This window comes from Hippocampus guttulatus, chromosome 3, assembly GCF_054856545.1.
Source record: "Hippocampus guttulatus isolate MCC_2025c chromosome 3, RoL_Hgut_1.0, whole genome shotgun sequence".
Lineage (NCBI taxonomy): Eukaryota > Metazoa > Chordata > Actinopteri > Syngnathiformes > Syngnathidae > Hippocampus > Hippocampus guttulatus.
The window spans coordinates 29,140,398-29,167,500 of record NC_141263.1 but is presented as its reverse complement, the minus strand read 5'-3'; the positions used below and the strand labels follow the sequence as shown (position 1 = coordinate 29,167,500).

General features: G+C 55.4%; 5 protein-coding genes across 5 annotated transcripts; 1 reads left to right on the top strand and 4 right to left on the bottom strand.

Annotated features, from left to right (window-relative positions):
- Positions 1–1,429: 1,429 nt before the first annotated feature.
- Positions 1,430–5,550, bottom strand: LOC147208159 (uncharacterized). The gene is made up of 2 exons (XM_086108038.1): positions 5,162–5,550; positions 1,430–4,423 (listed from the first exon to the last, which is right to left on the bottom strand). Exons 1-2 carry the CDS (start codon positions 5,178–5,180, stop codon positions 3,339–3,341), a joined length of 1,104 nt encoding a protein of 367 aa, XP_085964164.1. The 5' UTR covers positions 5,181–5,550; the 3' UTR covers positions 1,430–3,338.
- Positions 5,551–5,678: 128 nt separating this feature from the next.
- On the top strand, positions 5,679–9,093 carry LOC147208158 (uncharacterized). Its single transcript, XM_086108030.1, has 2 exons — positions 5,679–6,198; positions 6,944–9,093. The coding sequence occupies exons 1-2, from the start codon at positions 6,180–6,182 to the stop codon at positions 7,930–7,932; spliced, it is 1,008 nt and encodes a 335-aa protein (XP_085964156.1). The 5' UTR covers positions 5,679–6,179; the 3' UTR covers positions 7,933–9,093.
- Positions 9,094–9,447: 354 nt separating this feature from the next.
- LOC147208157 (uncharacterized) lies at positions 9,448–20,278 on the bottom strand. The gene is made up of 6 exons (XM_086106501.1): positions 19,711–20,278; positions 19,587–19,607; positions 18,052–19,000; positions 12,690–13,727; positions 12,265–12,317; positions 9,448–10,425 (listed from the first exon to the last, which is right to left on the bottom strand). The coding sequence occupies exons 1-6, from the start codon at positions 19,889–19,891 to the stop codon at positions 9,608–9,610; spliced, it is 3,060 nt and encodes a 1,019-aa protein (XP_085962627.1). The 5' UTR covers positions 19,892–20,278; the 3' UTR covers positions 9,448–9,607.
- A 382-nt stretch (positions 20,279–20,660) lies between these two features.
- Positions 20,661–23,625, bottom strand: LOC147208156 (uncharacterized). Its single transcript, XM_086108041.1, has 2 exons — positions 22,601–23,625; positions 20,661–21,645 (listed from the first exon to the last, which is right to left on the bottom strand). Exons 1-2 carry the CDS (start codon positions 22,791–22,793, stop codon positions 20,840–20,842), a joined length of 999 nt encoding a protein of 332 aa, XP_085964167.1. The 5' UTR covers positions 22,794–23,625; the 3' UTR covers positions 20,661–20,839.
- Positions 23,626–23,774: 149 nt separating this feature from the next.
- On the bottom strand, positions 23,775–26,320 carry LOC147208155 (uncharacterized). Its single transcript, XM_086108028.1, has 2 exons — positions 25,860–26,320; positions 23,775–24,969 (listed from the first exon to the last, which is right to left on the bottom strand). The coding sequence occupies exons 1-2, from the start codon at positions 26,050–26,052 to the stop codon at positions 23,891–23,893; spliced, it is 1,272 nt and encodes a 423-aa protein (XP_085964154.1). The 5' UTR covers positions 26,053–26,320; the 3' UTR covers positions 23,775–23,890.
- Between the last annotated feature and the right edge of the window lie 783 nt (positions 26,321–27,103).

Genomic DNA, 27,103 nt, shown 5'->3' with positions numbered 1-27,103 from the left:
GCGGTTGAAAATGAGCTTCTTGAATTTGCTTTCCATTCATCACGAGTCAACAGCGGCTTGCGCCGGGCAATGTGCCAAGTACGCAAAGAGCTCCTCCTGCTTTTTCCATCCGTCCACTTTCGCCGCCGCGTAGCCGAAACTCTGCGGACAGGTGGGGGATGGGCGATGGCCATCGCATCACTCGGCGATAGACCCAAGTTTGCCCAATTCTCGCTCCACTTTGAGTCTGAGTCGGGACTCGATTCAAGCCAAAGCGAGCGGCCGTCGGGCCGGGTCGAGTCGTTCGCTTTGGGTCGACTTTGGACTCGTCGCCGGAGCCACCGTGAAAGAAAAATACACTTCGGTTCCCGCGGGGCACACCTCGCCGCCGGAAGCTCCCGTCGGTGCCGCGATGCCGATTTTGAGGGCGGACGCGGAACGCTTCCTGACGGTCGAGACTTCTTCGAGACAAACTTCACATTTTGCGATCTTCGTCAAAATGGCGACAAATGAAATCACAAGGTATTTCGCAAATCCACAGAATGTGGGAAAGGCGGCGCCTTCCATCGCGAACTCCGCCACACCCCCGTGGAGAATCCGCACGGCATTCGGGGCTCACTTTGAGAATGGAAATTCAACTTTGCCGCTTTTGTTCATTCGGAGCCTTCGGGACAAAAGAAATTGCGAGTCATTGCCCCGCGGCCGCTGAATCCATCCACCGTTTTGGCCTTTGCGTTCCAAAGTGAAGGAGTTGAAATGCAACGGAGGACCGTTCGACGGCCTCGCCATTTGCCGCCGTTGACGGCCGGCGCCGTGGCCGGAACCCAACGACTCGGAGGTGGAAAGGCTTCGGATGACCGTCCGGGTCTCGCGCACCGAGAGGCGAAAGCCACGCGCCAGCTATTTGCCGGCCAGAAGAGTGAAGAAGCGAAGCGACCCCACTCGGGGGACTTTTGCCCCGGGACTCGATTGGCTCGTCATGTTGACGAGGTGACGTGCCGCCGTCACATGAGCCGCTCGCATTTCCCTCAGTCAACAGCGGCAAGATGATGCGGCAAAGGCATCAAAGGAGAGCGGCCCGCCCGCGCCTCGCCCCGAGGCGCCGCGTCACCCCCGCCCGCTTTTGTTTTCTTAAGCCCGACAAAACAGCAGGATATGGCGCCCGATCAACGCGCGGGGGCTCTCCGCCTCCCAAACGGAGTGCGGCCGCGTCGACGACCTTCAGATCTGGAAAGCAGAGAGCGAGGCGGCGGGCCCAACAGTCGAGAATATAAATCGGATCAATAAACAACATCCCTAACTTTTTGTGAGTCGTGAATGCGGCCGGCGCATTTTGGGCGCGTTGCCCGAAAAAATCCGCGTTCTCGCCAGGTGTCTGATGTCAGCCGACGAAGAACTCGGACCGAGAGCGCGGAAAAAGAACCTGGAGTGAAAAGAAACGTGACCAGGGTGCGAATGAGAGACGAGTTTATTCTTCGAGTTGACGATGACCCCTTTGCCCGCAAAGTTCAGCAAGAAAGACGGACGCCGTCGACGTCTTCAGCGGTCGCCGCCGCGTTCGGCGGCGCCTCGGCTCTTCGCTCTTTCCTGCCCGCCGTGCGTCTTCACGGAAACTAGACTTGGACTCGCAGGCGGGGCAGGAGAAAACGGCTTCGATTGAAAAAGTCAGAGAAAAGAGCTTTTTGTGAACGGATCCATCAAGCCAAACGTTCACTTTGATGCTATTTGGGTTGGGGTATTTTTTTTTTTTTTTGCATTTGTGATACCTGCGATATACAAGCGGCGCTTTCCGACTCAATCGCAACACAACTCCAAAAAAGGGCACTTTGAATGCAAAATGAGAGTTTATTGCAAGGTAAACACCGCACCGATGCGTGAACTCGAGCCGGGTCGTCGGCAGCACATCGCCGTCGCACGCCACCTCGCCGCGCGGCTCCGTCGACACGCGGCCACTCAGGTGACGTGCGGAGCGAGACCTGCTCAAAGCCTCCCCTGCCATCTAGTGCTGATTTTTCAAGGCGGAAATCATTCCCAAAGCCTTGAGACTGACGGAGGAGCTGCTCGATACGTTTAAAAAAATTCATCAATAAAAACCACCCCACCCAAAACGTGATGTTATGTTTTGGACCGATGCAAATGCCTTTATTATTATTATTATCTACATTAAAAAAAAAAAAAAAAAAAAAAACACCCCTTTCCAAAACGTGATTTGACGTTTCAGACCGATGCAAATCCCTTTATTATGACCGTATTGGCCCGAATATAAGACGGGTGTTTTTTTTGCATTGAAATAAGACTGAAAAAGAGGGGGTCGTCTTATATTCGGGATCTAGACGTTATACCGATTCACGACGCTAGATGGCGCCAGATACCATTGAAGCGAATGCTGAACTTGACTGCCCAGGCCAAAGCGAACCCGTCGCAAAGAATAAAATTAAAAATAGCCGTAGTACGAAGAAGAAAAATAACAAATAGCGGTAAGAAAGAGAAGAAAACAATAGAAGAGATAAGAGAAGATGGAGAAAGGCGGCGACAATCTGGAGAAAAGCGGGTCGAAGATCGGCCGGGTGAACCGGCAGCTGAGGAGAAATTATGATGTCATTTACATTTCAAAAACCACAAGCCATTGATTTACGGATGCGATTGCACTTTAGTTGACATATTTAAATGTTCAGATATGAAGATTTGAATGAGGCAAAATAACATGCTTTTTCTCTCCATTAAATTGTTAGAATCATTTGTTTCAGATGTACTGTCATTATTTTCTGTATAAAAAAATGTATTTGGTGTTGAAAAAGTCTTTTCAAACTTGAGCCTTGAAAAAGAGGGGGTCGTCTTATAATCAGGGCCGTCTTGTATTCGGGCCAATACGGTAAAAAAAAAAAAAAAAACACCCCATCCAAAAGGTGGTCTGACGTTTTGGCAGCCGGTGATATGGTTTTTGCAAAGGTCGTTTCACCTTGGCACGAAATGAGTTTTGAAGAAGTAAAAATGTCGCACGTGATCCGTTTTCTCCTTATTTTGTCACCGTCATTGCCGAGATCGGTGTCTTCACATCAGCGGATTCGATTCTCGCCGGACGGAAGGTCACCTGCGCATTTCGGAAGTCCGAGTGCGACCGGCAGCCCTTTGCATCCATCGGAAGCCAAAAAGCAGCTGTCCGATGTAAGAAGGATCCCAGCGGGCCCGCTGGGATCCTTCGAGGGGAGCGACGCATTTCTTTTGCAAATGGCTTTTGCGCGAGGGGGAGCGCAGCGGTTCTGTCGCTCTCGAAACTTTGGATCGGACGTCACGCGCAAGACGTCCGACGAGGCGCCGGGAGTCGGGGACGAATCCGCGTCCGACGTTTTGCCGCGGGGTCAAATCTTCCGGCCGGCGCATCGGTGCTTGTTGAGCTGATACTTATAGGCAAAGTCGTCGCCGCAGGTGTGACATCGGAAGGGTTTCTCCCCCGTATGCGTCCTCATGTGCCTCGACATGGTGGCTTGGAGCGTGAAACGGGAGTGGCACACGGAGCAAGCGAAGGGTTTCGCCGCGCTGTGCGTTTTCATGTGGTTGGCGATGGTGGACTGCAGCCGAAAGGTCATGTTGCACACGGAGCACGAGAAGGGCTTCTCGCCCGTGTGTATGCGGGTGTGCTCCAGCAGGCTCATCGTCCGGGAGAAGATTTTACCGCAAAAGGAGCAGGTGAAGTTCTCGCCCGTGTGCGTTCTCATGTGCGGGATCAACGACGAGCGGAAGCGAAAGGTGGCGCCGCACAGCGAGCACGAGAAGGGCTTTTCTCCGGTGTGGATTCGCATGTGAGCTTTCAAGTTGATGTTTTTGGCAAAGCCTTTGGCGCAGACGGAGCAGGCGAAAGGCTTCTCGCCGCTGTGCGTCTTGGCGTGTTCCTTCAGGTTACTCTTTCTGGCGAAGCTCTGAGCGCAAACGGCGCAAGCGAAGGACTTCTCCCCCGTGTGCGTTTGCGTGTGTTTGACCATGGTCGAGCGATCTCGGAAAGCCATGTCGCACGCCGGGCACGGGTAAGGCTTCTCTCCGGTGTGTTTCCTCATGTGGATGGTCAGCGTGCCCTTCTGGGTGAAGCTTTTGGTGCACAGCGAGCAGCCGAATGGTTTTTCTCCCGCGTGACTTCGCACGTGCGCCTTCAGATCCGACTCGGAGGCGAAGCTCTTGTCGCACCGGCGACACCGCTTTGCGCCGTCCGGCCCGTTCGCCGACGAGCTTTCCGCCGGCGCGGGCGAGTCTTCGTCGTCGTCGCTTTTCACGACCACCCGAATCACCGGAAAGTCGCACGCGTCCGCCTCCTCGCCGTGCGCGCCTTGTGGCCGCCGCCCCCCCGGCGCGCTCACGTCCGCTTCTTCCTCTTCCTCTTTAAAGCGGCGGGGCGCCGGCTGCTCCTCTTCCTCTCCCTGACGGGGGGGGACACCTTCCGGCCGCCGGAAACCTGCCGGACACAGCGCAAAAAGGAATCCAACGCAACTCGAGTTCTATCGCGCGCGTGACAACGGCCGCGGCCGGAACGACGCGACGCGCTTTACAAATCGCATCGGGCAACAAGAGAAGACAATGAAAGCAGTCAATGGCAACACAAACAAATGATGCTAAGTCACGGACGCTAGACGGGTCACTCCCGGTTTCGTCCGCTCCGCGGACCTGAGGTCGAAACATTCACCCGATGACGATTGCGTGTAATCGATGGAATCACCCGTTCTAAAAAGAGCCCCGATATATTGTCCGACTTGTCTGATTAGTATTTGATGGCGCGGTGGCACCCCGCCATCGATATTGGGCGGTTTGGGCGACCCCGACTGCATTTTTTCTGCGTCGCCATGGGAACAGGACTCTGCGCACAGTCCTGCCCGGTGAAATATTCCAAATCAATGAAGACGACGTCTCTTTGGAACTCGCGAGCGGTGGTTTATGCGTTGGAAAATGCGAAGGTAGCCGAGGGCTTTCGCCTACGTCACGATGGCGGAAGAAGTCGTCTTGGACTCCGTTTCGCAACACAAATATGGAGCGCTCGTGAGCTCCACCACGGGCACTTTTTTTTCTCATCGTCACTGAAGGTGACATGATGTTTCGAGAAGAGGGTGGGGGGGGGGGGCGAACTCGATGAAAGAAAGGAGATATGAAGGTAAATCGAATATTGAAAGTGACGGAGATGTTCGAGAAGTGAACCGACCTGCCGCGGGCGCATCCATGGGGGGGGCGGGGGGGTCGGCTTTTCCTCCGTGGTTCCGCAAAGTTCCCCCCTTCGTTCTCTGTTCCCTTCCAAGAAACACGCTTGCGGCCAGCCCGAGACGCAACGCTTCGCTTCGCCGCTTCCGCCCCTTCGTTGGCAACGGCGACTAACAAGCCGAGCAAGCTGATTTGTTTTTGGCCACGTCAACGGCGACCGCTCGACAAAACCGAACCATTGCAGCAAAAGTGCGAACGAAATGAACACGTCGACGCAAAACTGCTCCCGAATCGAAGAGCATCGACGTTTTTTTTACGGTTGCAAATCAACACTGCGCATGCTCGCTGGCCGCCATCTTGGATGACTCGAAGGCGTCATATGAGGGTCAAAACACATTACAGTTTTCTTTACCCCCCCCCCCCCCCAAAAAAAACCCACATATCAACGAGGAAAGGAGGCGGGACCCCCCCCCCCCCCCCACGTAAACAGCTAGTGTGTGGAGTCGTGCGACAGGGGCGATTGTTTGGTTTAATGGTTCGTCTGTGGTTGTGTTCCGACGGGTTCCGCGCTCAACGGTAGATTTCACGAGTCATCGCTCATTTGTTCCGTTCTCTATCCTTAGACGACTTGAACGCGCGTGACTCGATGAAAGCCGAACACCGAAGGACGCTCGCGTTTATGGTTTGGTCGTCCGTCCAAGTGGAGCTGGCGGATTTTCCGCCCGGCGCGTCACTTCCGCTTCCGGAGAGCGCGAGCTAACGGCCCGAGTCGGCGCGATTCGAAACGCGCGACGATTGCCTTTCGGTCGCCTCGTTTCTGATCGATACGGCGCAACTTCCGTCGCAGCTGACCACGACGTCGCCGTTTGGAGCTTCTGCCGCTCGCTTATAGCTCGTTGGCCGCGCACAAAGAGAGGAGGAGCAGGGTAGCGGCACGCTCGGCCGGTGGTGCGAGGGGCAATGTGAAAAGTACGGCTCGCTTAGCGCCAGCAGGAAGAAAAAGAACACGACCGCCAGATCACATGGACTCTCACGCGGCAGGTTTGGCAACTTTTTCCTCTCGAGTCGAAATGTTTCTGTCGTTTGATCACCGCCGAGCGTTTCTAGGCGACGACGTCACGCGAATGCGAACCGAGCGGGACTAAAAGCATCAATGAAAAAAAAAAGAAAGAATCCAGTGAAAATCAAGTGCGGCTCACCGCGATGTGACGTTTGTCGGGACCGAGCACGCCCGCGCCTGGCATTTCTTTGTGGCAAATATGTATTTCCGTCGGGCTGCCGGCACGTCGCCCCCCCGCTCGCGAGTTTGGCCGTCCCGTACTCGGCCTCTGTGTGCTCCTCGTCGGTTTCAAGAAACAGAAAAAGAGCAAATGTGAACGTGAATACATATGTTCAAGAAACGTACCATTTTAGTCCATCTTTTTCGTCCGTCTGGATCTTTTTTTTTGGGGGGGCGGGGGGGGGGGGGTTGTGACGAATGAACAGAGGTTTGCAATGCTTGGATTAGAAATGTCTTTTTTGTTTGTTTTTGTTTTTACACCAAGCGTCTAAATCCCATGAGAGCAGTTTGACATGGCACAAAGTGCACCTGCCGCTCAGTCACCCGAGGGCACGCACGCCGATCCGCTGTCATCCCAAACCGCGTGTTGTTTGGTCGTCTCTCCTTTTCACCCGCCACGTAGCAGTATTTTGCGAGAGTTCAAAATATCGGTGAAAAAAGTGAGCGTGGGGCCACGCGGGTTCGGGTTTGCGAGTCCTCGACAGATGCCGTCTCGTGTCGTTGCAGACGTCGGTGAAGAAGACGGCCGGCGGGAGTGCAGCTCCGGATCGGAGGAGGAGCGGCCCGGCGTTAAAGTGGAAGAGGAGGAAGTGGACATTGGTCAGGAGGCGGCCGACTTGCCGGTGATTCGCGTGGTTGTGAAGGAGGAACACGACGGCGGCGGCGGCGGCGGCGACCGAGCTCACCGGTGCCAAGGTGAGGGGAAGGTCCCGGCGGAGCCGAGGAGAGCCGACCCGCCGCGGGACACGTCAAGGTGGCGAGGCAAAAGCGGCTTTGCGGGCGCGGCCACCTTGCAAAGTCGCGCGGGGCGGAAAAGCTTCGGGTGTCCGTTTTGCGCCAAAGCCTTCCCCAGGAAGAGCAACTTGAAGCTCCACGTGAGGACGCACACGGGAGAGAAACCGTTCCCCTGCCCGCTGTGCGGCAAAAGATTCTCCGAAAAGGGCAACCTGATGAAACACGCCAGCACGCACACGGGAGAGAAACCCTTCACGTGCTCAGTTTGCGGCGAAAGCTTCTCCCGCAAAGGCAACTTGGCCACGCACGCGCACACCCACACCGGCGAGAAAAGCTTTTCCTGCGCCGCCTGCGAGACCAGCTTCAGCCTGCGTTCGGCGCTTTTGAGACACATGCGGACGCACACGGGCGAAAAGCCCTTCCCCTGCTCCGTTTGCGCGCAGAAATTCTCCCAGAAGGGACATCTGTTGAGACACATGAGGACGCACAGCGGAGAGAAACCCTTCCCCTGCTCCATCTGCGGCAAGCGATTCTCCCAAAAGGGCAGCTTGGCCACGCACAAGAGCACGCATGCCGTGGAGAAACCCTTCTCCTGCTCCGTTTGCGGGCGCACCTTCTCGCAGAACGGCAACTTGGCGAAACACGCCAGGAAACACACGGGAGAGAAACCCTTCGCTTGTCAGCTTTGTCGGCGACGCTTCGCACACAAGTACCAGCTGAACAAGCACAAATGTGCGCCCGAGGAGAGCAGCCGGAGATGAAGCCGCGCCACTTTTCGGCCCCCTTTGCGCGCGCAGCGCGCGGCGCTTTTTTCTCTACGGAAAAATCACCGGGCGCCGAGTCTCTACGACCGCGGCGCAGATCGTTTCCAAGATCGGGCTTGAACAAGGAATCGGGTTCAATAACCACCACGATGACAACGCGGCGACTTTTTCAAGTTGCAAAAGGCTGCGATTGAGCTGCTTGGTTTTATGTCTTTGACTTTTTGTGGGGGTGCGGGGGGGGGGGGGGGCTTAATATGCAGTTGGCGGAGTCCTTAAGAAGTGCAGTCCTCAAGTGTGCAAATCCTGCCCGGTGTGAGAGTCGAAGGGATCGAGCCGCAGATTTGTTGGCCTTCCCGTTGCCGTCGCGCTTTAGTTGAAGCGAACGCTTCGAAAGGTTGCAGGTCAAATTCTTGGGTTGGCGACTCTAATGGGAGTCACTCAAGGGTGAGTTCCCGGCTCACGTGCCAGTTTTTGAGCATCCGCCCGATACGCGGCATCTCGGTGCCGTTGCTGAAAGAGGACCTGGGAAAAGTCGGACGTGGCAATCGCCACTAGGGGGCGGGCAGGATGGCTCAATTGAAACGAGCTGAAAGGCGAACTCGGAGTCAAAGAAAAGTTGGGGGCCCTTGAGCTTGAAGGAGGACGTGGCCTGAAAATCCCGCCCGGCTCAGCCCCCCAAAGGGGAAAGCTTTGCCCATGAAACTGGCGCTTCTTCCAGAAAGTGGCCGGCGGGCAGTTGAGCGCAATCGCCTCGCTCGCCAAATCCAAAATGCAATTGCGCCTTGTTGTCGCTGAGCTCTTCTTGCGGGCTCGCGTACGACCTGGAACACAAATACACCGAATACGCTGTCGCGGAATTCCATGTGGAACCAAACTCGTATTTCAGTCAGCGCTAACTTCAGCTCAATGCTCAAATCACACACTCGAGAGAAAAACAAGCTCCATGTAGTGGGGCCGCCGCCATCTATAGGCCGCGTGGATCATTGCACTTGGGCCGTCTTTTGAACCAACCGCACCAGGCTACCGGGCGCGCCGTAGTGAACTGCTTGTATTTCACGTTCTTCCTCTTTCTGTGATGCTTTGAAGGTTTTATGAAAAGCACTTTGATTGTACAAAAAAGGGGGCGCGATAACAATAAATCGTGCATTCTTTCTTGTGTATTGTGCGAAAGGTGCCATCCAACCATCCTCCGATCCGCTCACCCTCACGAGGGTCGCGGGCGCGCCGGACACTCTTTTACTTTTTTGTCTTGCGCGAGTGAAACGCTCTCACGCGTACTTTGCAAATGTTTTTGCTCGGGTAAGCGCAACGCTGTTACGCACGCGACTGAAACCCTTTTCACGCGTCATGCTGAAATGCACGTTTCGGTGGTCTTCAGGAGAGTCGGGCACTTTTGAAGGCGAGCGGGGGGGGGGGGGGGGGGGAGAGATCTCTATTTATTTACTTATTATTTTTTTTGCTCACGAGCGCAAGCGAAACGCTCCGTCGGCCACACAACGGATTTTACGCAGATGCAAGCGAAACGCTTTTTATTCGCGCTCCGACACAAACACCGATTTTTGGTTTCATTTCACAGAAAGGAGCTCCGGTGGGGTTCGCACGCCGTCGGACTCTGGCCGACTGCCGCTGTGAACCCAGTGCGACGTCACAGTCCCCCCACACACTCCCGGCGTCAGGGGTCGGACGACGTTACGCCGTTGGCGCCGGCACACGGGTGTTTGTCGAGCTGATACTTGTGAGCGAAGGCGCGGTCGCACGCGCGGCATCGGAACGCCTTCTCCCCCGTGTGTCTTCTCAAGTGCGTCATCAGGCTGACTTTCTGGGAGAAGGTTTTCCCGCAAAAGGAGCAGGCAAAGGGTCTCTCTCCGGTGTGCGTCCTCGTGTGCTGCGCCAGCGCCGAGCGGACAGTGAAGCGGGCGCCGCACGCCGAGCACGAGAAGGGTTTCTCGCCGGTGTGGATGCGGGTGTGCGTCAGCAGGTTTCCCTTCACGGAGAAGCTTTTGGCGCAGAAGGGGCAGCCGAAGGGTTTTTCTCCCGTGTGCGTGCGGGCGTGGCGCATCAGGATTCCCTTTTGAGAGAAGCGCTTGCCGCACGCCGAGCAGCCGAAGAGTTTTTCTCCGGTGTGGCAGCCCGCGTGGCGCTTCAGGTTGCTCTTGCTGCTAAACGCTTTGGCGCACTGGCGGCACCCGAAGGCCCGGGCGCTCCTCGCGCCCCCTTTGGAGGCATCCTCGTCTTCGTCTCCAGAGCGGCAGCGGGAAGACGACGGCGGGGGCGCGTCCGAGAGCGGCGCCGCGAGCTTCTCCTGGCCGCCGCCGTCTTCACTCTTCAGCGCGACGGCGGCTTTGCCGGCGTCCGTTTCCCGACCGATGCTGCGTTCTTCCTCTTCCTCTTTGACGCGGGAGGACTCGGGCTCCTCCTCTTCCCGTTTGACGCGGGCCTGCTCCGGGGCCTCACACCTCAGTCCCCAGAGCCGCTCTTGCCGCCGGACGTCTGCGCGACATGAGAAGAGAAACGCGCCGCGACGACATCAGCGAGTGTGCGAGAGATTCTGCGGCGTTTCCTCCCTTGGTTTTGCCAAACTGTATTTATCATGAATACATTTGGAATTCATTCAAAGATATTCTTTGATAAAAAAAAAAAGATTTTTCCTTGTTGGCTTCTAATTTCCACCTTAGTCTTCCGAACCGTTTTTTATTACTCATGTTTGGACCCCCCCCCCCCCCCCCCCCCAAAAAACCCCAACAACAATTCAATTCAAATTGCGTTTTGTTGTTTTTTTTTTGTGTCATCCGTTTTTCCAATTGAACTTATTTCGAGGTCCCGACTCTTCTAAGCGTGGCCGTCTCGATGCGATTTTGCTCTTTGGCGGCGCAAGAGCTTCGCAGTCCACAGCCTCCACGTGGCCTCGTTGCTCCGTCGGTCGACTTCCAAATGACAAGAAAAGATGTTGAATGAATTTGTTGCTCGAGCTTGCACGTGGACGCGGAGCCCTTTCTCTGCTCGCCCCCGTTTCTTCAACTTGTCACTCTTTCTCACGCTGTTGTTTAAATGCTATTACATGGCAGCCGGTGGCACATTCGGTCGACGTTTGCGGCCCTGCGTACCGGGTCAAAATTTGTGGATCGGCGTTCTCGTTGTGGCCGTGTTGCGTTTCGGTTGTATTGTTGTCGTTCTGGCGTGACTTGTGCTCCGCCTTCTAGGACAGATCGCCTTTAAAAAGAGCAACGACGGTCTCACTGGCTTCACTTGCTGCTTCAATCACGCCTTCAACTGATGGAGCGATCCTGAAAGTCACGTTCGGAGTACCAACCTTTAACATGCGAGTCCATGGAAGCGGACAGTCCCCGTCGCCGATTGTCCTTTTTGCGTGCTCCTCGATTTTTCGCCGTGGTTTTTTTTTCACAACACTATCAAGATGTTTCTTTTTCCCTTTCCCCCCAATGTCCCTTCCCCAAAAACAAGCATTCGACGCTCACGCTTGCGTCCGTTTCGCATGTCGCTAACTTGCGCGAGTTTTTGTTAGCAGGCTAACCGGCGACGCTTCTATGCGTGCCGAGGAAGAACCGGAACAAGCCCTTTTCGTTTGATCGGCGCCTCGGTGGAGCCGATCACGAGAAAGTCCCAGGTTGGTCTCGGAAGGCGCACAGAAAGTCTTTCCGAGGCCAGTACGCGACGCGCGGCTCACTTCCGCCTTCTTCCTTCTTCGGTGAAAGTTGGTGACAACTCGCATAATGCCGCCATCAAGCGGAGAAACGTCACAGTCGCAATAAAACAGCCGCGCGGACTATTTTTGGGATCAATTATATCATATTTTTGATTTGCTTTCCAAGGGGGGCCGATCATGTCGTTTCTTGTACTTTTCTTGTGACGTTGCCTTCATTCATAACCACAAACGAGCTTGAAGCAAAAGCAAAATCGGGCCAATCTGACGCTAGTCGTATGTGTATCAATACAATACAATACATGCCGATTTATATATCGGGGCACCTTTGGACAAAAAAAGAATTGGATCGTGGCAAATTGCGTTTGTAATTTCCACACGGGTTTATATTTCTTTATTTTCCCATCATTGTATTTTCGAAAGAAAGAAACATTGTTTTTACTTGTCATCTAATTCTTCTCATTTTAATTTTTTTCATATTTTTGCATTTGAAAGAAATTGCAATTGAAAATGTTCCCCATTATTTTTGCGCGTCGCCATATTTCTTGTCATTTTACCGTTAGCTTTATAAAATGTCCCATTTGATTTTTTTTTACCCTCCCAAAAATGCTAATCTTATCCTAATATATTTGCATTTTAAGTCCTCAGTTTTCAAATGTTATTTCTACCATCGATCGTGGTCTCCCCCAGGTCCCGCAATAGATGCCTGTTTGCAAGTGCTCTATAGATGCAGTCGCGTTGAGAGTTGAGTTAATGCGGAAATTGACCTCTTTAATCACAACTCGGTTTTATTTCAAAGCAAAAAAAATAATAATAATAATAATCGTGACAAAAATAACACGGACAAGGCACAAGAAAGAGGGGCGTTTGCGAGTTTGCCGCAGCACACAAAGAGACGACGCGAGTCGAAGCCTTATTTTTTGGACGATATCAAAACAAAAGATTTATGGGTAACGGTTCACATCAGTAATCCGCGAAGTGAGCTCATTTCCCGACTCGCTCGAACGGCAACACATCAGCCAACAACAAAGGCAAGTGTTTGTTTTCGTTGCAGGCATTCGCCACGTGAGTCGATCGACCGTGGAATATTCACGGCGCGCCAGGGACATCCGAGGCACACTTGTGTTTGTTGAGCTGATACTTGTACGCAAATTTGGCGGGGCACAGGGCGCAGCCGTAAGGTTTTTCTCCCGTGTGCGTCCTCGCGTGCGTCTTCAAGTTGCCGCTCTGCGCAAAGCTTTCGCCGCAAACGGTGCAAGCGAACGGTTTCTCACCCGTGTGCGTCCTGGCGTGTTTGGACAAAACGTCCTTGCGGGAGAACGTTTGAGCGCACACGGAGCAGGGGTAGGGCTTTTCTCCCGTGTGCGTCCTGGTGTGGATCATCAGATTGCCTTTTTGGGAGAAGCGTTCGCCACAAACCGGGCAGTGAAAGGGTTTCTCCCCCGTGTGCCACCTCGTGTGGATCATCAAGTTGCTCTTCTGGGAGAACCGCTCGCCGCAGATGGAGCAGGGGAAAGGTTTCTCCCCGGTGTGCTTCCTCGCGTGCTTGGTCAAGTTGACCTTCTGCGAGAATTTCTCGCCGCACGTGGAGCACGGGAAGGGTTTCTCCCCCGTGTGCGTCCTCATGTGGATCATCAGGGTGCCTTTCAGCGAGAAGCTTGCGCCGCAGACGGAGCAAATGAAGGGTTTCTCGCCCGTGTGAATCATCGTGTGCGTTTTCAGGTTTCGCTCGGTGCCGAAACCTTTGGCGCACTCGGAGCATTTGAAGCGGCGCTCGCGCTTCTGACCTCTCCGACGACCTCGCTTGGGGTCTCCCTCCTTTGTCCGGTTGTCGCCGTCCGACAGAGGCGCCGAGGGGCCGCCGGCTTCCGTCCTGCTTCGCCTGCGCCCGAGCTGAGACGACTGAGCTGCGCGGTCCTCGTCTTCGGCCTTCGCCACGACTCGAATCAGCGGGAGCCGGCGGCCGGCGGCCCCCCCCTCGTCCTCGTCCTCGGGGGGACCCTCGAGATGCTCTCCTCCCCCCTGACTGACGTCCACCTCTTCCTCTTCCTCTTTGACGCAGGGGGGCTCTCGCTTCCCCACGCCGGAGCTGCACTCCCGAAGCGCCTCTGGACGGACGGCTGTCGACGGTCACCGGAAAGCAAATGTCACCGTTTTCACGTCTCCGAGCGAGAAGAAGCAAAGGGAGAGGACCGAAGCCTCGAGCAAGCGTCAACAGGCCCTCGCAACCGCGTTCACTTTCATCTGCGGTCGGATGCTTTGGAACAAAATAAGCGAGCTCGAGTTCAATTTGGGTTATGCGCTCCTCGAGACGGTTTTGAAGGCATGTCCGACCACTTTCATGACACGCGGTGATACTGGTGTGCGGGGCACTTTTTTTCCTCCTCCTTTTGAACAAAATGCGAGACTTTCAAAACTGAAATGGACGAATTTCTATCCGGTGACAGGCGTGGGGCCTTGCGACTTTTTGTGGGTCCCGTTAAGATGGATATGCACAGCCAATCGACAAAAGGTGACATTTTATCCGCTTTCTTTTTATGCTACCGTGTTATTGTCATTTGTCATCTGCAGCAAACGCCGCGTCACGGCCGAAAGCTTTCACCGAGCAACGTGACACGCAAGTGCACAAGAAACCCGAGGTGTAAAATGTCATCTAAAATGAATAACGCAAATCACCGTTACTACTGCGTTGGGAAGGAATATGCTCAGACAACAAACTCGCATTTATTCATCGCCAGCGCCCCCCACCCGCCAATTTAAAAAAAAAAAAAAAAAACCTTCCCTCGAGGCTACACCTTCAAACTATACCGGCGTAGCAATTCCTACTTTTGAACACAAAGAACAGCAATGAAATGAGATTTCTGGGGGGAGGTTTTCCGGTCATTGAACAAAAAGCTTCGCTGTCGCCGGGCTGCTTCTTAGGTTGGGCGGGCTCGGCCCGCCCACGATGGCGTCAGGCTTCTTGACAAGCCAAGCCAAGCCAAGCCCGCGGCGTTCACTCGACATTGTTGATCGGGCGGCAAACATAACCCGCGCCAAGTGTGAAATGAATGAAAGCAACCAACCAACCAACCTCGCGGGTGCGGGTGCGCGTCCATCGGAGTGTCGAGCGGCGGACGACGTCGTCGCCGGTGTCCTCCTTCGTCGTCTGACAAAGCTCCTCCTCGTTATTAGCGGACGCTCTTTCCAACGCTACAGCCGCTCCTCCGCTCGTCTTGACGGGCAAATAGAAACGCTTTTGTCGGCGCTACTCGCGCCGGCTCATCGTGAGCTCATCGATTAGCCTGCCTCGTTTTTTTTGGGCGAGTCGGAGATGCTTCCGGGCGCACAAACGAAACGGCGCGGTTGACGCGAGTCTATTTTAAGCGCCAGGAAAAATAGTTTGTACAAAAAAAGGTTGACGTGAAACGCGTCCGTTCCTTTGCGCAGACATCGGCCGCAGCTCACTTCCGCCTTTTTCTTCTTCTATGGGCAGAAACGGCAGCCAGCATCCGCCACCTCGCAATGCTGCCACCAAACGGAGACATTTGGTTTTGCGCCGTTCCTTTGCCGCTTAAGATGTCGGCCGAGTTGGAAATCGAAAGGGAAGAGGCAGAATCTCGAAATCAAGTCAAGTAAAAACGAACCGGATAAAGTCAAGTGAATTAACCGCAATTCGTGAAATCCGCGTATTTATTGAATCCGGCCCTTACTCGCGGCAGAGTCAAATGACTTCACATCTCCCCTCATCTAAACAAGCAAAACGAGCTTCCGTGTGCGCTCCTTCCAAACTTTTTAAGTCCGTGTCAAATTTAAAGAATTGTTCTGTATGGAATTGTTGACTAATGCAAGTTGCCTTTTGTTACTTGAAGCTGTTTCGTAATGTCATTTCGATGCCAACCACTCTCTCAATGGCAGCCATTTGCATTCCTAATTTGAGACTGAATTAATTGTTCTTGAAATGATCCGTATGCGAAAATAAAAGTAACAAACTCGTGCTGCGTTCGTATCCCAAATTGCGATTCGATGATATGTTCCATTTGGACAAAAACGCGGTTAGGATTTTTTATTTATTTATATATTTTTTGTAGTCGAAGTCGTAGTTGCAGTCGTCACTGGTTTATCTCCGGTTTTGGCCGCCGTGCGCATGTCTGATGTCGCTCGCCGTGCTCCGCGGGACGCTCGGGAGTTTGGTAATAATAATACATTTTATTTATAAGCGCCTTTCAAGACACCCAAGGACACTTTCCAGTAACAAAAAACACAAAACGATACGGGTTGAGCAGCGGCAGCCAAAACGCGCCAGCGTTCACTCAACCCGAAAGTCAGAAAGAAACCACAAGGGAGAGAGAGGGGGAGAAAAAAAACACCCTCGAACTACCCTCATTTTGAGGATAATTTGAGTGAGGCAAAAAACTCCTGCACAAGCATATGACAGTTACAACAGGTCACAAGACATAAACAATGAAGACGGTGAAACAAGGGAATGTATGAGGGAGGGGGTGATGGTGGGGGACTAGCTTCCGTGCGTACTTTCATCGGGGGAAGGTCGAGATAGCGGATGCTGTTTTGGTAGCAGGCTGCCCAAGAATTTAAGACAGCCTTGAGTCCGTGGCTTATGTCTCTTTAGTGGCGCCGATCAGCCAAATCCGTGATTTCGGTCAATATTTGAGCACGGGTTCCAGTTTCTCCAAGTTCTTCACCATCTTGCAGAGACGCTCCAAAACCGCAACAGTTTGCGGTTGAGCACAGTCTGAGTCTGAGCGTTATGGCATCCTTAGACCGGCAGCCTCTTCACTTCCAATAGAGCCGCTCCCGTCGGTTGAATTTTGCGATAGATCAGGAAACTGCTAACACCAAACGGCAGCATACCTGTTTTCGGAAGGCCGAAAATGTAGATGTCGTCCACATCCTCAACGGACAGCGTTGACAGGCGCACCATTCTCCGCTTGCTCCAAGGATCTAGGGTGTACCCGGCAGCAAAAGTCCCCGAGGGGCAAGTAGGCTCCCCACTGCCTGCTCTTCTCATCGAGAAAATGTTGTCGATGGCATCGAGAGACCGGCCAACCAATTCCATGTTTGTTTTTAGGATGAAAATATGACAGGAGGCTAGGAAAAGTCAGACAAAGACAGCACATGGACTGAGTGGCGAGCAGGGAAGGGTGGGGGTGGGGGTGGGGGACAGGAGCAGAAAGCAAAAGCGTCCGCCTTCGTCGAGAGCCAAGCAAGAAGGAGCACGGCGTTGCTGGTAGCGGCGTTTTAGCCGCAAAAAAAACCACCATGTATCGCACGGCGTTTTTAGCTGAAGAAAACGACCGTGTACAACCCACATGCTCAACTCACGTTTCAGGGGTGACAAACAGATGGGCGCACACATTTTTGCTTTTGATCCATTTTAATAGCAGCCGCCGCCCAGTCGGCAAAATTGGTCCGGCCCAGACACGGCGCGTCCACTCGGCCCGCATACGGTACCTCAATGAACGACGGTCCCGCAGTGGCCCGCGTCTGGCATCCACGATGCGGGCCGCATTCGGCCCAGATCTGAGCCGCATTGTGAAACCTGTTCCGGCCCTACGCCGGGCCAGAACAGGTTCCTGATATCGGCCCGAATTCAACCCGGACTAAGCCGCATCTTTCATGAGCCACATTTGACCCTGCAGCGCGCGCCATTTGTATCCTATTTGATCGGTGATGTAACTCATTCTCGATACGACATTCAATCATCCGTATCAAATTTGACACTGCAGCTTGAAAAATATTTTCCCCAAATTTGGATTTCCTACACAATGCCGAGAAACGGAATAGTTGCCCCAAATGGGATTTTCCCGGCTATTCCTTGATGACGGGTCGGGCGTCAAAGGGTTAAAAACGAGGTCTCCATCACGAAACGTGCCGCCACTTGCTGATGTTTGAAGTCAACGTGTCACCCGAGCGGAAAGAATTGCTTCGTTTGAACCCGAAACGCATCGCGTCACAAACCGGACATTGCACTTTTTCCACGCGGGTTTCCGGCGCGGCTTCCGTCACTTCCTACCTCGAGGCGCATCGGGAAAGCCGAATCGGGTGAAACTTCGCCCGATGCATCGAGGCGCCGGGCGCCGAGGACGGAACGGGGGCCGACCGAGCCCCGCCGACATAAAAAGGCCACTCGGTTCAGCGGCGAGAGGAGCTAGGAAGCTTCCGAATAAGTCCTTGCATGACACGCGAGAGTATCCAATTTGTGAAACGGGCACGAAGTCCCCGGCCGCGGCAGATGTTTGGATTCCGATCCGGGGAAGAAAAGGGCAGGATTTCCTCCGCGGGGCTCTCTCTCAATGAACAAAATGAGCACACTCGGACGGTTTCGTCGGGTTTTATTAGTCTCGGGCGAACCGGTCTCTCTCTGGTCGCGGGTTACAAAGCGTGGGATGGGTATCCGCGATGGGACTCCGTTCGTGTACAAAAAGCGCGTCGGCGCCGCCGGCCTCGACGTCTACGCGTCAAAGTCCGTCCGAGCGCTGCCGCCCTCGCCGGCGCGGGCGCGTTTGTCGAGTTGACGCCCGTGCGGCAATTTGTCCTCGCGCGAGTCGCAGCCCGAGGGCTCTTCGCCGGCGCCCGCGTCGACGGCCGATTTCTGGCCGCGCGCGTCGCACGAGAAGGGCTTTTCTCCCGTGTGGATGCGGGCGTGTCCGATCAGGTGGGCGCGCTGAGCGAAGCCTTCGCCGCAGAACGAGCACTTGAAGGGTTTCTCGCCGCTGTGCGTGCGCAGGTGCTGGATCAGGGCGGGGCGCAGGCCGAAGCCGGCGTTGCACTCGCCGCACTTGAAGGGCTTTTCGCCCGTGTGCTTCCTGGTGTGTCGCATCAGGTTGCCTTTGAGCGAGAAGCGCTTGCCGCAGAAGGAGCACGTGAAGGGCTTCTCGCCCGTGTGCGTCCTCATGTGGTAGACCAGATGCGCCTTGCGGATGAACCTCTTGGGGCACACGGTGCAGCTGAAAGGTTTCTCTCCCGAGTGGATCATCATGTGCCGCTGCAAATCGGACATCTTGAAAAAGGCCGAGTCGCACAGGGAGCATTTGAAGTGCTTGGCGTCGAATCGGGCGTGGTCCGGCCGATAGCCCCGGGGCGCCTTGGCCGGCGGGACCGGGGGGCCGCCCGCTTTCCCGGGGGCGGCCGGCGCGCCCGCGGGCCTCGGCCGCCGGGCTCGGTCTCGCGTCTCGCCCTTGACCGGGGCGGGAGCCGCGGGGGAGGGGGGCTCGCCGCGCGGCGGCGCCCCCTCCCGCTCGTCGGCGGCGGCGTCCCGCGGCCGACCGCGCGCTCGGCGCTCTTTGGTGCGACTCGGCTGGGGTTGCGCCCGCTCCTCCTCCTCCTGCTGCTGCTGCTCCCCCCCGGAACTGCGCTCCCGCTGCTCCGGGGCGTCGTCGTCGTCGTCATCGTCTTGACTGACGTCTGCGGACACCCGATAGGACAAAGACTTTCTTCAGAACATTTGTCACATCATCTTTCAGACAGCCGGCGCAGGAAACGGCCAAACGCGAAGGCGCCCGTTATTTGCAGCCCCGCTTTTGATCGCGTCGAGCCGAGAAGGAGCACGGACGACCCGCGGCCGGTCCTAAAATGGCTCGAGATTTTCCTCGAGGTCGGCACCGACTTTGTTTGGATTCGGTTACTCGCATTTGGTCTCAAGAGCCGTTCGGTTTGGAAAATGTCCCGCGGGGGGGCGGCTCTCCCGAAAGCGTTTCTTTCATTGACCTCACCGAGTCGGCTCCGACGCCGTTTTAGTCGACGTCGTCGGCCACTCGGCATCCGTGTCATCTTAAATGAGGTTGGGAGTTTTTCCTCCCCTCGCCTCAACTGCGTCTTCGAGACTCTTGCGATCTGACTTGACTACGGGTAAAAAGTTACTGACAGATTGAGATGCTCCAACAAAAGGACAAGTGACTGAGGAAAGAAGAGCGAGAGGCGTCCGGATGGGAAAACGACAAAGGAGGGCAGCTGGGCGCAGAGGCGGCTACCTCACGAGAAGGATGCTCACCTGAAGCCAAGGTCTCTCCCACTAGAGGGAAAAGCGAGAAGGAAAAAGTGACCTTCGAGTCTTGCAACGACACGCCGCAGAAGCGGCCCCCGAAGTGTCCCGACGGCCACGATTGCCAACCGACCTGCCGCGCTCGCCTCCATGAGCGCGTCCAAAAGTTGCCGCTGTCGCAGGTTCTCCTCTTTGGTTCGCGAAAGTTCGTCCTCGTACTCGCTGATGGTTCTCTCCAACACCACAAAGATTTCCTCCACGGCCGCATTCAGCCGCTGGTTCACCAGAGCTCGCAGCATTTTCACTTTACACATCGTCGCGCGCGAGCAAGAAGACTTTTCGCCGCTCTTTGTTCGCGGCCAGCGTGGCTAAACAAGCTAGCGGGAGTCGCCGCAAAGTGCTCGCGATGTCGTATCTCGCTTGGATTAACGAGACGACGGGCGCAGACGAGTCCGATAGCGCACAAAAGTAGCAAAGGAAAAAACAAAACGGGGGACTTTTACCAGCAAATTCGCTTCCGTTTAGCAGCGTGCCGCTAATCGGACTTCTTCGTCGCCTTCCTTCCTCTTCTTCTTCGTCGCTTTCGAGGCCCGCTTTTTGGGCTCGCGGCCGCCACTCGGCGGTCGTTTCGGAAGTGCGCCTTTCAATGCTTCCCAAGTCGGAATGCGGTGCGTTATTTCTTTCTCCCTCATTTTGAACACGATCGCAGTCGTGTGTGTGACTTCATGAGAAAAATTCTCAAGCAAGTTGTTCTCTTGCACCAAGCGACCTTTTTTTCTGACAAACATTTTTTTGGGGGGGGGGGGGGGGCGGGGGTCTGGATTTTATTCTTGCGCGTTCGCAATTGCTCGTGATGCAAGTTGATTGCGAGCGGCCCGGCGGTCGACCGGTTAGCCGCTCGACAACGCGGTGCGGAGGTGCAGGGTTCGATTCCGGCCGATTGAATCCTCTGAATCGTTTGTCTCCGCGTGGCAAGCGTCCCCCGCCGACCCCCCCGAAGCCGGCCGAGATCGGGATCGGCCGGAATCGTCTTTGCTTTCATTCGCGTCTGCTGGGAGTGGACCTGATGGACAAGCTTCGGAATTCAAATTGAACAAACTTTATTTTGGGCCCGGTGGACATTTAAGGCGCGCGCGCGCGCGCACACACACACACACACACACACACCCGATTTTCGAAATGCAAGCACGCAAGGAGGTCAAGCAAAATACACTCCCAAATGTGTTTTTTTTTTCTTTTCTTTTCTGCGGCGACGGTGAAATCTACACCTTGGAGCGAGTTGGAGCGCGGCCGCTCTCGCCGCCGGCGCACGCGCGTTCGTCCGGCCGCGGCCCGGACTCCGAGGCTCGGCCACAGGCGGCGCGGTCCGAAGCTCGGTCTCCCTCGTGACTTCGCATGTGTTTCACCAGCTTGGAATGAAACCTGAAGCTCATGCGGCACACGGAACACGACAGCGGTTTCTCTCCGGTGTGGATCCTCACGTGCTCCACCAGGCTGGCCTTCCGGGGGAACCTTTTGTCGCAGAAGGAGCAGGCGAATCGCTTCTCGCCCGTGTGCAGGCGCGCGTGCCTCAAGAGCGACGAGTGCACGCCGAAGCTGGCGTCGCACACCTGACAGGCGAAGGGCTTCTCGCCCGTGTGCGTCCTCATGTGGTTGACGAAGGTGGAGCGGAAGCGGAAGGTGGCGTCGCACACGCCGCAGGGGAAGGACTTGGCGCCCGAATGCTTCCTCATGTGGCCGAGGAAGGTGGACTGGAACTTGAAGGTCGCGTCGCACGCGGAACACGAGAAAGGGGGCTCCGCTCGGGCCGGCGGCGCCCCGGGCCGCCCCCCCTCCGCCTCGGCGCGGCTTTTCAAACGTCTTGGACCGCCGCGGGATTCGTCGCACCGCGGACGGGCCAAGAGCCCGCCGGCGCCCTCCCGCTCGGCGGCGTCGCCGCCGTCGGACGGCGTCTTCTCCTCGCCTTCGTCTTCGCTCTTGACCACGACGCACGTCACCGCCAGCTTGCCGAGGTCGGCCTCGTCCGCTCGCTCCTCCTCCTCCTTGACGCGGGGGCACCCTTGCGCATCTGCGGCACACGAGGGGGCAAAGCGCGAAATATCAATTTTGCTTTTCCCTTTCCACCCCGTTAGGCCAAAAATGTGCAGAAAAGGCCCAAACGAGTTGATTCGGCGTCAGCTACTGGCTCGGACGAGATTGTGCCACAAACAGGAGGGGCATTACACACACACACACACACACACACACACACGACGTGTTATTGCAAAGGCGTGCTCCTGTCATCGCCAACGAGCGAGTTGCAGAGGTTGTAGGGGAATATCTTCCTCTAGCACAGGGGTGGGTAATTATTTTCCCGGGGGGGGGGGGCAAATGAGAAGCAGAAAATATTGTGGAGGGCCGGGCCAAAAGTTAGAAATAGAAAAGGAAAATAAAGAAGATAGCACAATGTCATTTGACCGCTCTCCGACTCTTATTAGCGGTCCAGTTTGCGGAAAGTTTTTAACATGAGAACAATCAAACCATTCTAGGAAATGTTCATTGACTCGAGCCGCAAGCAATTCACTCCGAGCGTGGAAATTGCCAGAATCGGACCGAGTAAGAATCGCTTCCTTGTTTTTCAAAGTCTCGTAGATTTGAGTCTTTCCGACTCCGGGCGTCTCCTGAAAGTTTCGTACTTTGTTACCCGCTTCGTTTAATCCGATACATATCACTTTCATATCACAGCTACTGGCTCGAACGGCTCGAAAAGTCCTCATGCCCACGCAGCTCTCGCGATATATTCCAGAATCCAAACTCCAAATTGTCGCGGGCTGCATTGTAGTCGCGGTTTGCCACGACACTGAAAACAAACCCATTTTCTCATCGCTCTGGTATACTTTATTGATTATTATTCATTTTTTTTGGGGGGGGGGGTGGCATACGGCCCCAAACTTTGGTCGAAGCGTCCGTCGACGGTGTTTTTTTTTTTTTTTTTTTCAGGAACGCGAACGCGAACCTACAAGGCGAGGGAAAGAGAAGCAGACCTGGCGCGTGTGCGTCCGCGTGAGGTTTGAAAACGGCGTCGAGTAGTTGACGCTGTCGCCGGTTCTCCTCTTTGGATCGACAAAGCTCCTCCTCGTAGTCCGCTACGGTTCTTTCCAACACGGCGAAGACCTCCTCCACGGCCGCGCTCAGCCGCTCGTTGACCATCGCTCGCAGCATCTGGACTTTAAACATCTTGCCCGGACGACGACGACGACGAGCGCCGACCAAGCAAAGAAAGAAAGAGAGGGAGAGAGAGAGAGAGAAAGACGAGTCGACGGCGGCCTTTGTTCGCGGCTAACCGGCTCCGAGCTAGCTTGTGAGGCTAATGAGCAGATGATGGCGATCCTGGCCTCGTTATAGGTCACCCACAACAAGAGACGTCTTCCGCGGGATCGACTCGAGCGTTTGTTCTGCGGACGGCGTTCCGAACTTCCGATCGGGGGGGGGGGGCGCTTTGAGCACGCGCGAAAGGCATTTCCTGACCGGACCTGCTCACGGGCGTACTGCGCACGCGCAAAGGCCCGCCATCTTATGGCAAAAACCTCCACCGAACCCTCAGAGGCCAAATTGTCGCCGCTCCTCGCCGTTTTTCGTCCATCGCGCTGCCCCTTTTCGTCTCCGATTGACCTCGCTTGTCCGTGTGGTGTGGGTGAAACTTGTCCCCCCCCCCTGTGAAAAGAGTCTCCTCTTCAGTGGGCTCGATGATTTTACAGTGCGACAATAGAAAAAGATCCCCCCCCCTTAGTTGTAGAATTAAAAACTAAAGTCCAAAATACTGCCAAACAGTCAAGATATGAATTTCAGGCAGAAGATTTCTTGTTGGCATCAAAGAAGGAATCCAGTCCAACTATTTTTTGATGTCTGCACCCCTCCTCGCCTGGAGAGGGAATTCTGCTGAATCTTGCGTCTGCAATGAAGCGGCAAAACGCGGTCCGCCTTTGGATCCGTCTCGGGGGGGGGGGGGGCATTTAATCCTGTACTGAAAACCGGGCAAACTCCGAAAAACAAATTGCGCTGGGATCGGTTTGAGCGACTGCCCCCCGCCGAAATGGATCAAAGCAGCATTCATACTCCACAAACGCCACCTTCAACACGTCGCTGCCTTGAGACTCGTGGGGGCAGAGAACACACCGGTGCCGAGAAAAACATTTTGATCCGACTTGCCCTTGAAAATGTTCTTTTTAGCTCTCGGTTTTTATTTTCCTTCAACGAAAGGTTCTCCCGATCGCATTCTTCCAAAGGTGCGACTCGGGCACTACTCCGCTCGGTCGCGCCACGAGAAGTCCGATCTACACGGCCAAGTGCATTTGCGCGCCGCCGCCCTCGCCGGCGACGCACGCGTGTTTGTCCAGTTGATACTTGTAGGCGAACGTTTGCCGGCACAGCCGACAGCCGAAGGGTTTCTCCCCCGTGTGCGTCCTGCCGTGCGTCACCAGGCTGCTCTTGGCCGAGAACCTCTGACCGCAGACGGCGCAGGAGAAGGCTTTCTCGCCCGTGTGCGTCACGGCGTGGATGCGCAGGTGCTCCTTCTGCGCAAAGGTTTTGCCGCACTCGGAGCAGGCGAAGGGTCTCTCGCCCGTGTGCGTTCGCGTGTGGTTGGCCAGCTTGGAGTGAAATCGGAACCTGGCGTGGCACACGGAGCAGGAGAAGGGCTTCTCTCCCGTGTGAATCCTGGTGTGCTCTTTCAAGCTGGTCTTCCTGGGGAAACGCTTGCCGCAGACGGAGCAGCAGAAGGGCTTCTCGCCCGTGTGCGAGCGCATGTGCCGCAGCAGCGACGAGCGCACGGCGAAGCGCGCGCCGCAGGCCTGGCAGGCGAAGGGCTTCTCGCCCGTGTGCGTTCTGGCGTGGTTGACGAAGGTGGAGCGGAAGCGGAAGGTCATGCCGCACTCCGAGCACGAGAAGGGCTCGTCGCCGGCGTGGACGCGGCCGTGCCGGATCAAACGTTCCCTCCGCGAGAACCTGGCGCCGCAGCCCGGGACTTTCCCCCCCGCGTGGCACTTGCCGTGCCTTTTCAAGTTCTTTGGGCAGGAAAAGCTTTCGTCGCATCGAGGGCACTCGACCGGCTCGCCGGCGCCTCCGGAGCGCTCCTCGTCTTCGTCTCTTCGGGCGTCCGCGCGAGGGGCCGCCGAGCCGCCCGCTGGGCTTCTTTGCTTCGCTTCGCTTCGGCCGTCGTCGGGGCGGCGCCGCTCGGCCGCGTCGTCTTCTTCTTCGTCGTCGTCGTCGTCTTCGCTCTTGACGATGACACGCGTGACCGGAAGTTGGCTCGCGTCCGGCGGTGGCGGTCCTTCAAAGCCGTCCTCGTCAACGTGGGGGCTCTCCTCTTTGGTGCGGGGGGGCTCCTGCTCCTCCCGCGGCCCGGGAGGAACCCCTTCTCCGCGGAGGTCCGTCCGCGGGACACCACGAGATTGTGCCACAAACAGGAGGGGCATTACACACACACACACACACACACACACACGACGTGTTATTGCAAAGGCGTGTTCCTGTCATCGCCAACGAGCGAGTTGCAGAGGTTGTAGGGGAATATCTTCCTCCAGCACAAGAACACGCCAGACCTGTTTGAAATGTGACATGATCAGTGGCGGTCCTGGGGGAAGGGGGGGGGCAACGGGGGCCAGTGCCCCTGTAGCACCGATTCTGGCCCCCCCTCCGAGCGCAGATTACGCAGTCCCGCCGAGTCGCCGACGCGAAAGGTGGAACCAAAGTGCGTGATTTAACATTCTAGTCGGACCCTTTAGTGCGCCGCGCTACTTAAAAATGAGCGGGAAAATGAGAAGCAGTCCGCAGAGAAGGAAATGACCACCACACGAGTGCTATTTGCGTGTGTGTGTAACTTTTTAGTCTCCCTTTTTATTTAACAGGATCAATATATAAGACATTGCCTTTTTAAATTGGGATAATTATATGCATGTAAAACATCTAGCTTCAGTGTATTTGCAGTTTTTGCCCCCGGCAGGCTGGTACCATATCAACCCCTGGCTTGAATATTCTCAACAGATGGGCACTGCGTCTTGTTACGCTTGCAGACATTTTAGCCCTCCTAATACTGTTTTTTTTCTCATCACTGTAATGTTATGACTACAATTTCAAAGTCTGAAGAAATAAAAAGTCAAATAAGATTTCGAATCTGTCTTTTTAGCCCTGGGTTGAATGTGCCCCCCACCCCCTCCCATCAAAACCCCTGGCCCCAGCCCGGCCCCCTCAGTGAAATTGATCCAGAACCGCCCCTGGACATGATAAGGTGACGGACGAACCAACCTGGCGCCGTTGTGACCGGGGGAGCTTTGAAGAGCGCGTCCAGCAGATGCCGCTGTCGCAGATTCTCGTCTTTGGTTCGAGAAAGTTCCTCCTCGTACTCGCCGATGGTTCTTTCCAACACGGCAAAGATTTCTTCCACGGCCGCGCCGAGCCGCTCGTTGACCAACGCTCGCAGCATCCTCACTTTGCACATGTTCCCCCGCGAGAATCGGAACGACAGCGGGCGCGCGTCGCGAGCCTCGCGCCCGTCTTTGTTGGCGGCTAACGAGCGAAGGGGCTTCGAAGAGCGCCCGGGCGAGGAAATTCAAGAAAACCTCACGTGTCGTCTTTGTTGGATGAACGGAGCAAAAAGGCTCACTGCGTAAATGGAAGCTTTCGGAGAAGCGACGCTCGCTTCGACAAAGATTTGCGCGTCGGCATCAGCTTCGTGAGCGGCGTGCGTCGCGAACGTCCCGGCTTCTTCTTCGGTGGCTTCGACTTCTTCGCCGAAGAAGAAGCGACGCGGTTGCCGCATTGCTGCCATCTATCGGTGGCCTCGTGTCCTCGCGAGATGACGCGCTCACATCCAGCCTCTCGCGTGTCGGGAACACGCGAAGAAGACAGAAGGCGACGACAAACAAGTTCCCGGAAATGAACATGTACACTATCTGTTTTGGGGGAGTCTTTTTTTTTTGTGAAAATGTGCACATTTAAAGTGCGGGTGTTCTTTTGATTTTCGCTTCACCGTCTTCGGGCAGTAGCCGAGGGACACCCTGAACCGCTCGCCGGCCAATCGCAGGGCGAACAAGCGTTTGCGCTCGCACTCACGCCTCGGCTCAATTTTCGGGTGTCCCCTCACCCTGCCGCGCATGTTGGAATGTGGGAGGAAAGCGGAGCACCCGCAGAAAAGCCCCCCCCCCCCCCACTGCACCTCCGCATCGCAAGGCCGACGGGCTATCCAGTCGACCGCCGTGCCGCTCCTCATTGTACATGGCGTCAATTGAACTCGTGACCTTCGGGAGCAAACCAAATAGGGATCGCGTATCACCCCATCGCCTAAAAAGATTGCAGAACTGCTTTTTTTCGGCCGTATCGTGCAACTCTTCACATCGGTCTGTCTTGAGTGCAATTTTTGCTTTCCTTTCCCCACTCGCGGTGCTCGTCTTCTGTCCCGCAGACGGCCGTTTTATTTTTGCTCGCCTCGAGATGAGAACGTCATCAAATTTCAGGGCGAAAGGACGACACTTGGGAGTCCTTTCATTGCT

What these genes read in the sequence shown, in the direction of transcription:
- LOC147208155 (XM_086108028.1), bottom strand. Translation starts at nt 26,052, where the DNA reads ATGTGCAAAGTGAGGATGCTGCGAGCGTTGGTCAACGAGCGGCTCGGC. An exon ending in CCCGGTCACAACGGCGCCAG is followed by an intron (nt 24,970 to 25,859) that starts GTTGGTTCGTCC and finishes TCCGCGGAGAAG; the next exon opens with GGGTTCCTCCCGGGCCGCGG.
- LOC147208157 (XM_086106501.1), bottom strand. Translation starts at nt 19,891, where the DNA reads ATGTGTAAAGTGAAAATGCTGCGAGCTCTGGTGAACCAGCGGCTGAAT. An exon ending in GGGAGAGACCTTGGCTTCAG is followed by an intron (nt 19,001 to 19,586) that starts GTGAGCATCCTT and finishes GGGTGTCCGCAG; the next exon opens with ACGTCAGTCAAGACGATGAC. An exon ending in GCTCGGACGGACTTTGACGC is followed by an intron (nt 13,728 to 18,051) that starts GTAGACGTCGAG and finishes TGCTTTCCGGTG; the next exon opens with ACCGTCGACAGCCGTCCGTC.
- LOC147208156 (XM_086108041.1), bottom strand. Translation starts at nt 22,793, where the DNA reads ATGTTTAAAGTCCAGATGCTGCGAGCGATGGTCAACGAGCGGCTGAGC. An exon ending in CGCGGACGCACACGCGCCAG is followed by an intron (nt 21,646 to 22,600) that starts GTCTGCTTCTCT and finishes CGTGTGCCGCAG; the next exon opens with ATGCGCAAGGGTGCCCCCGC.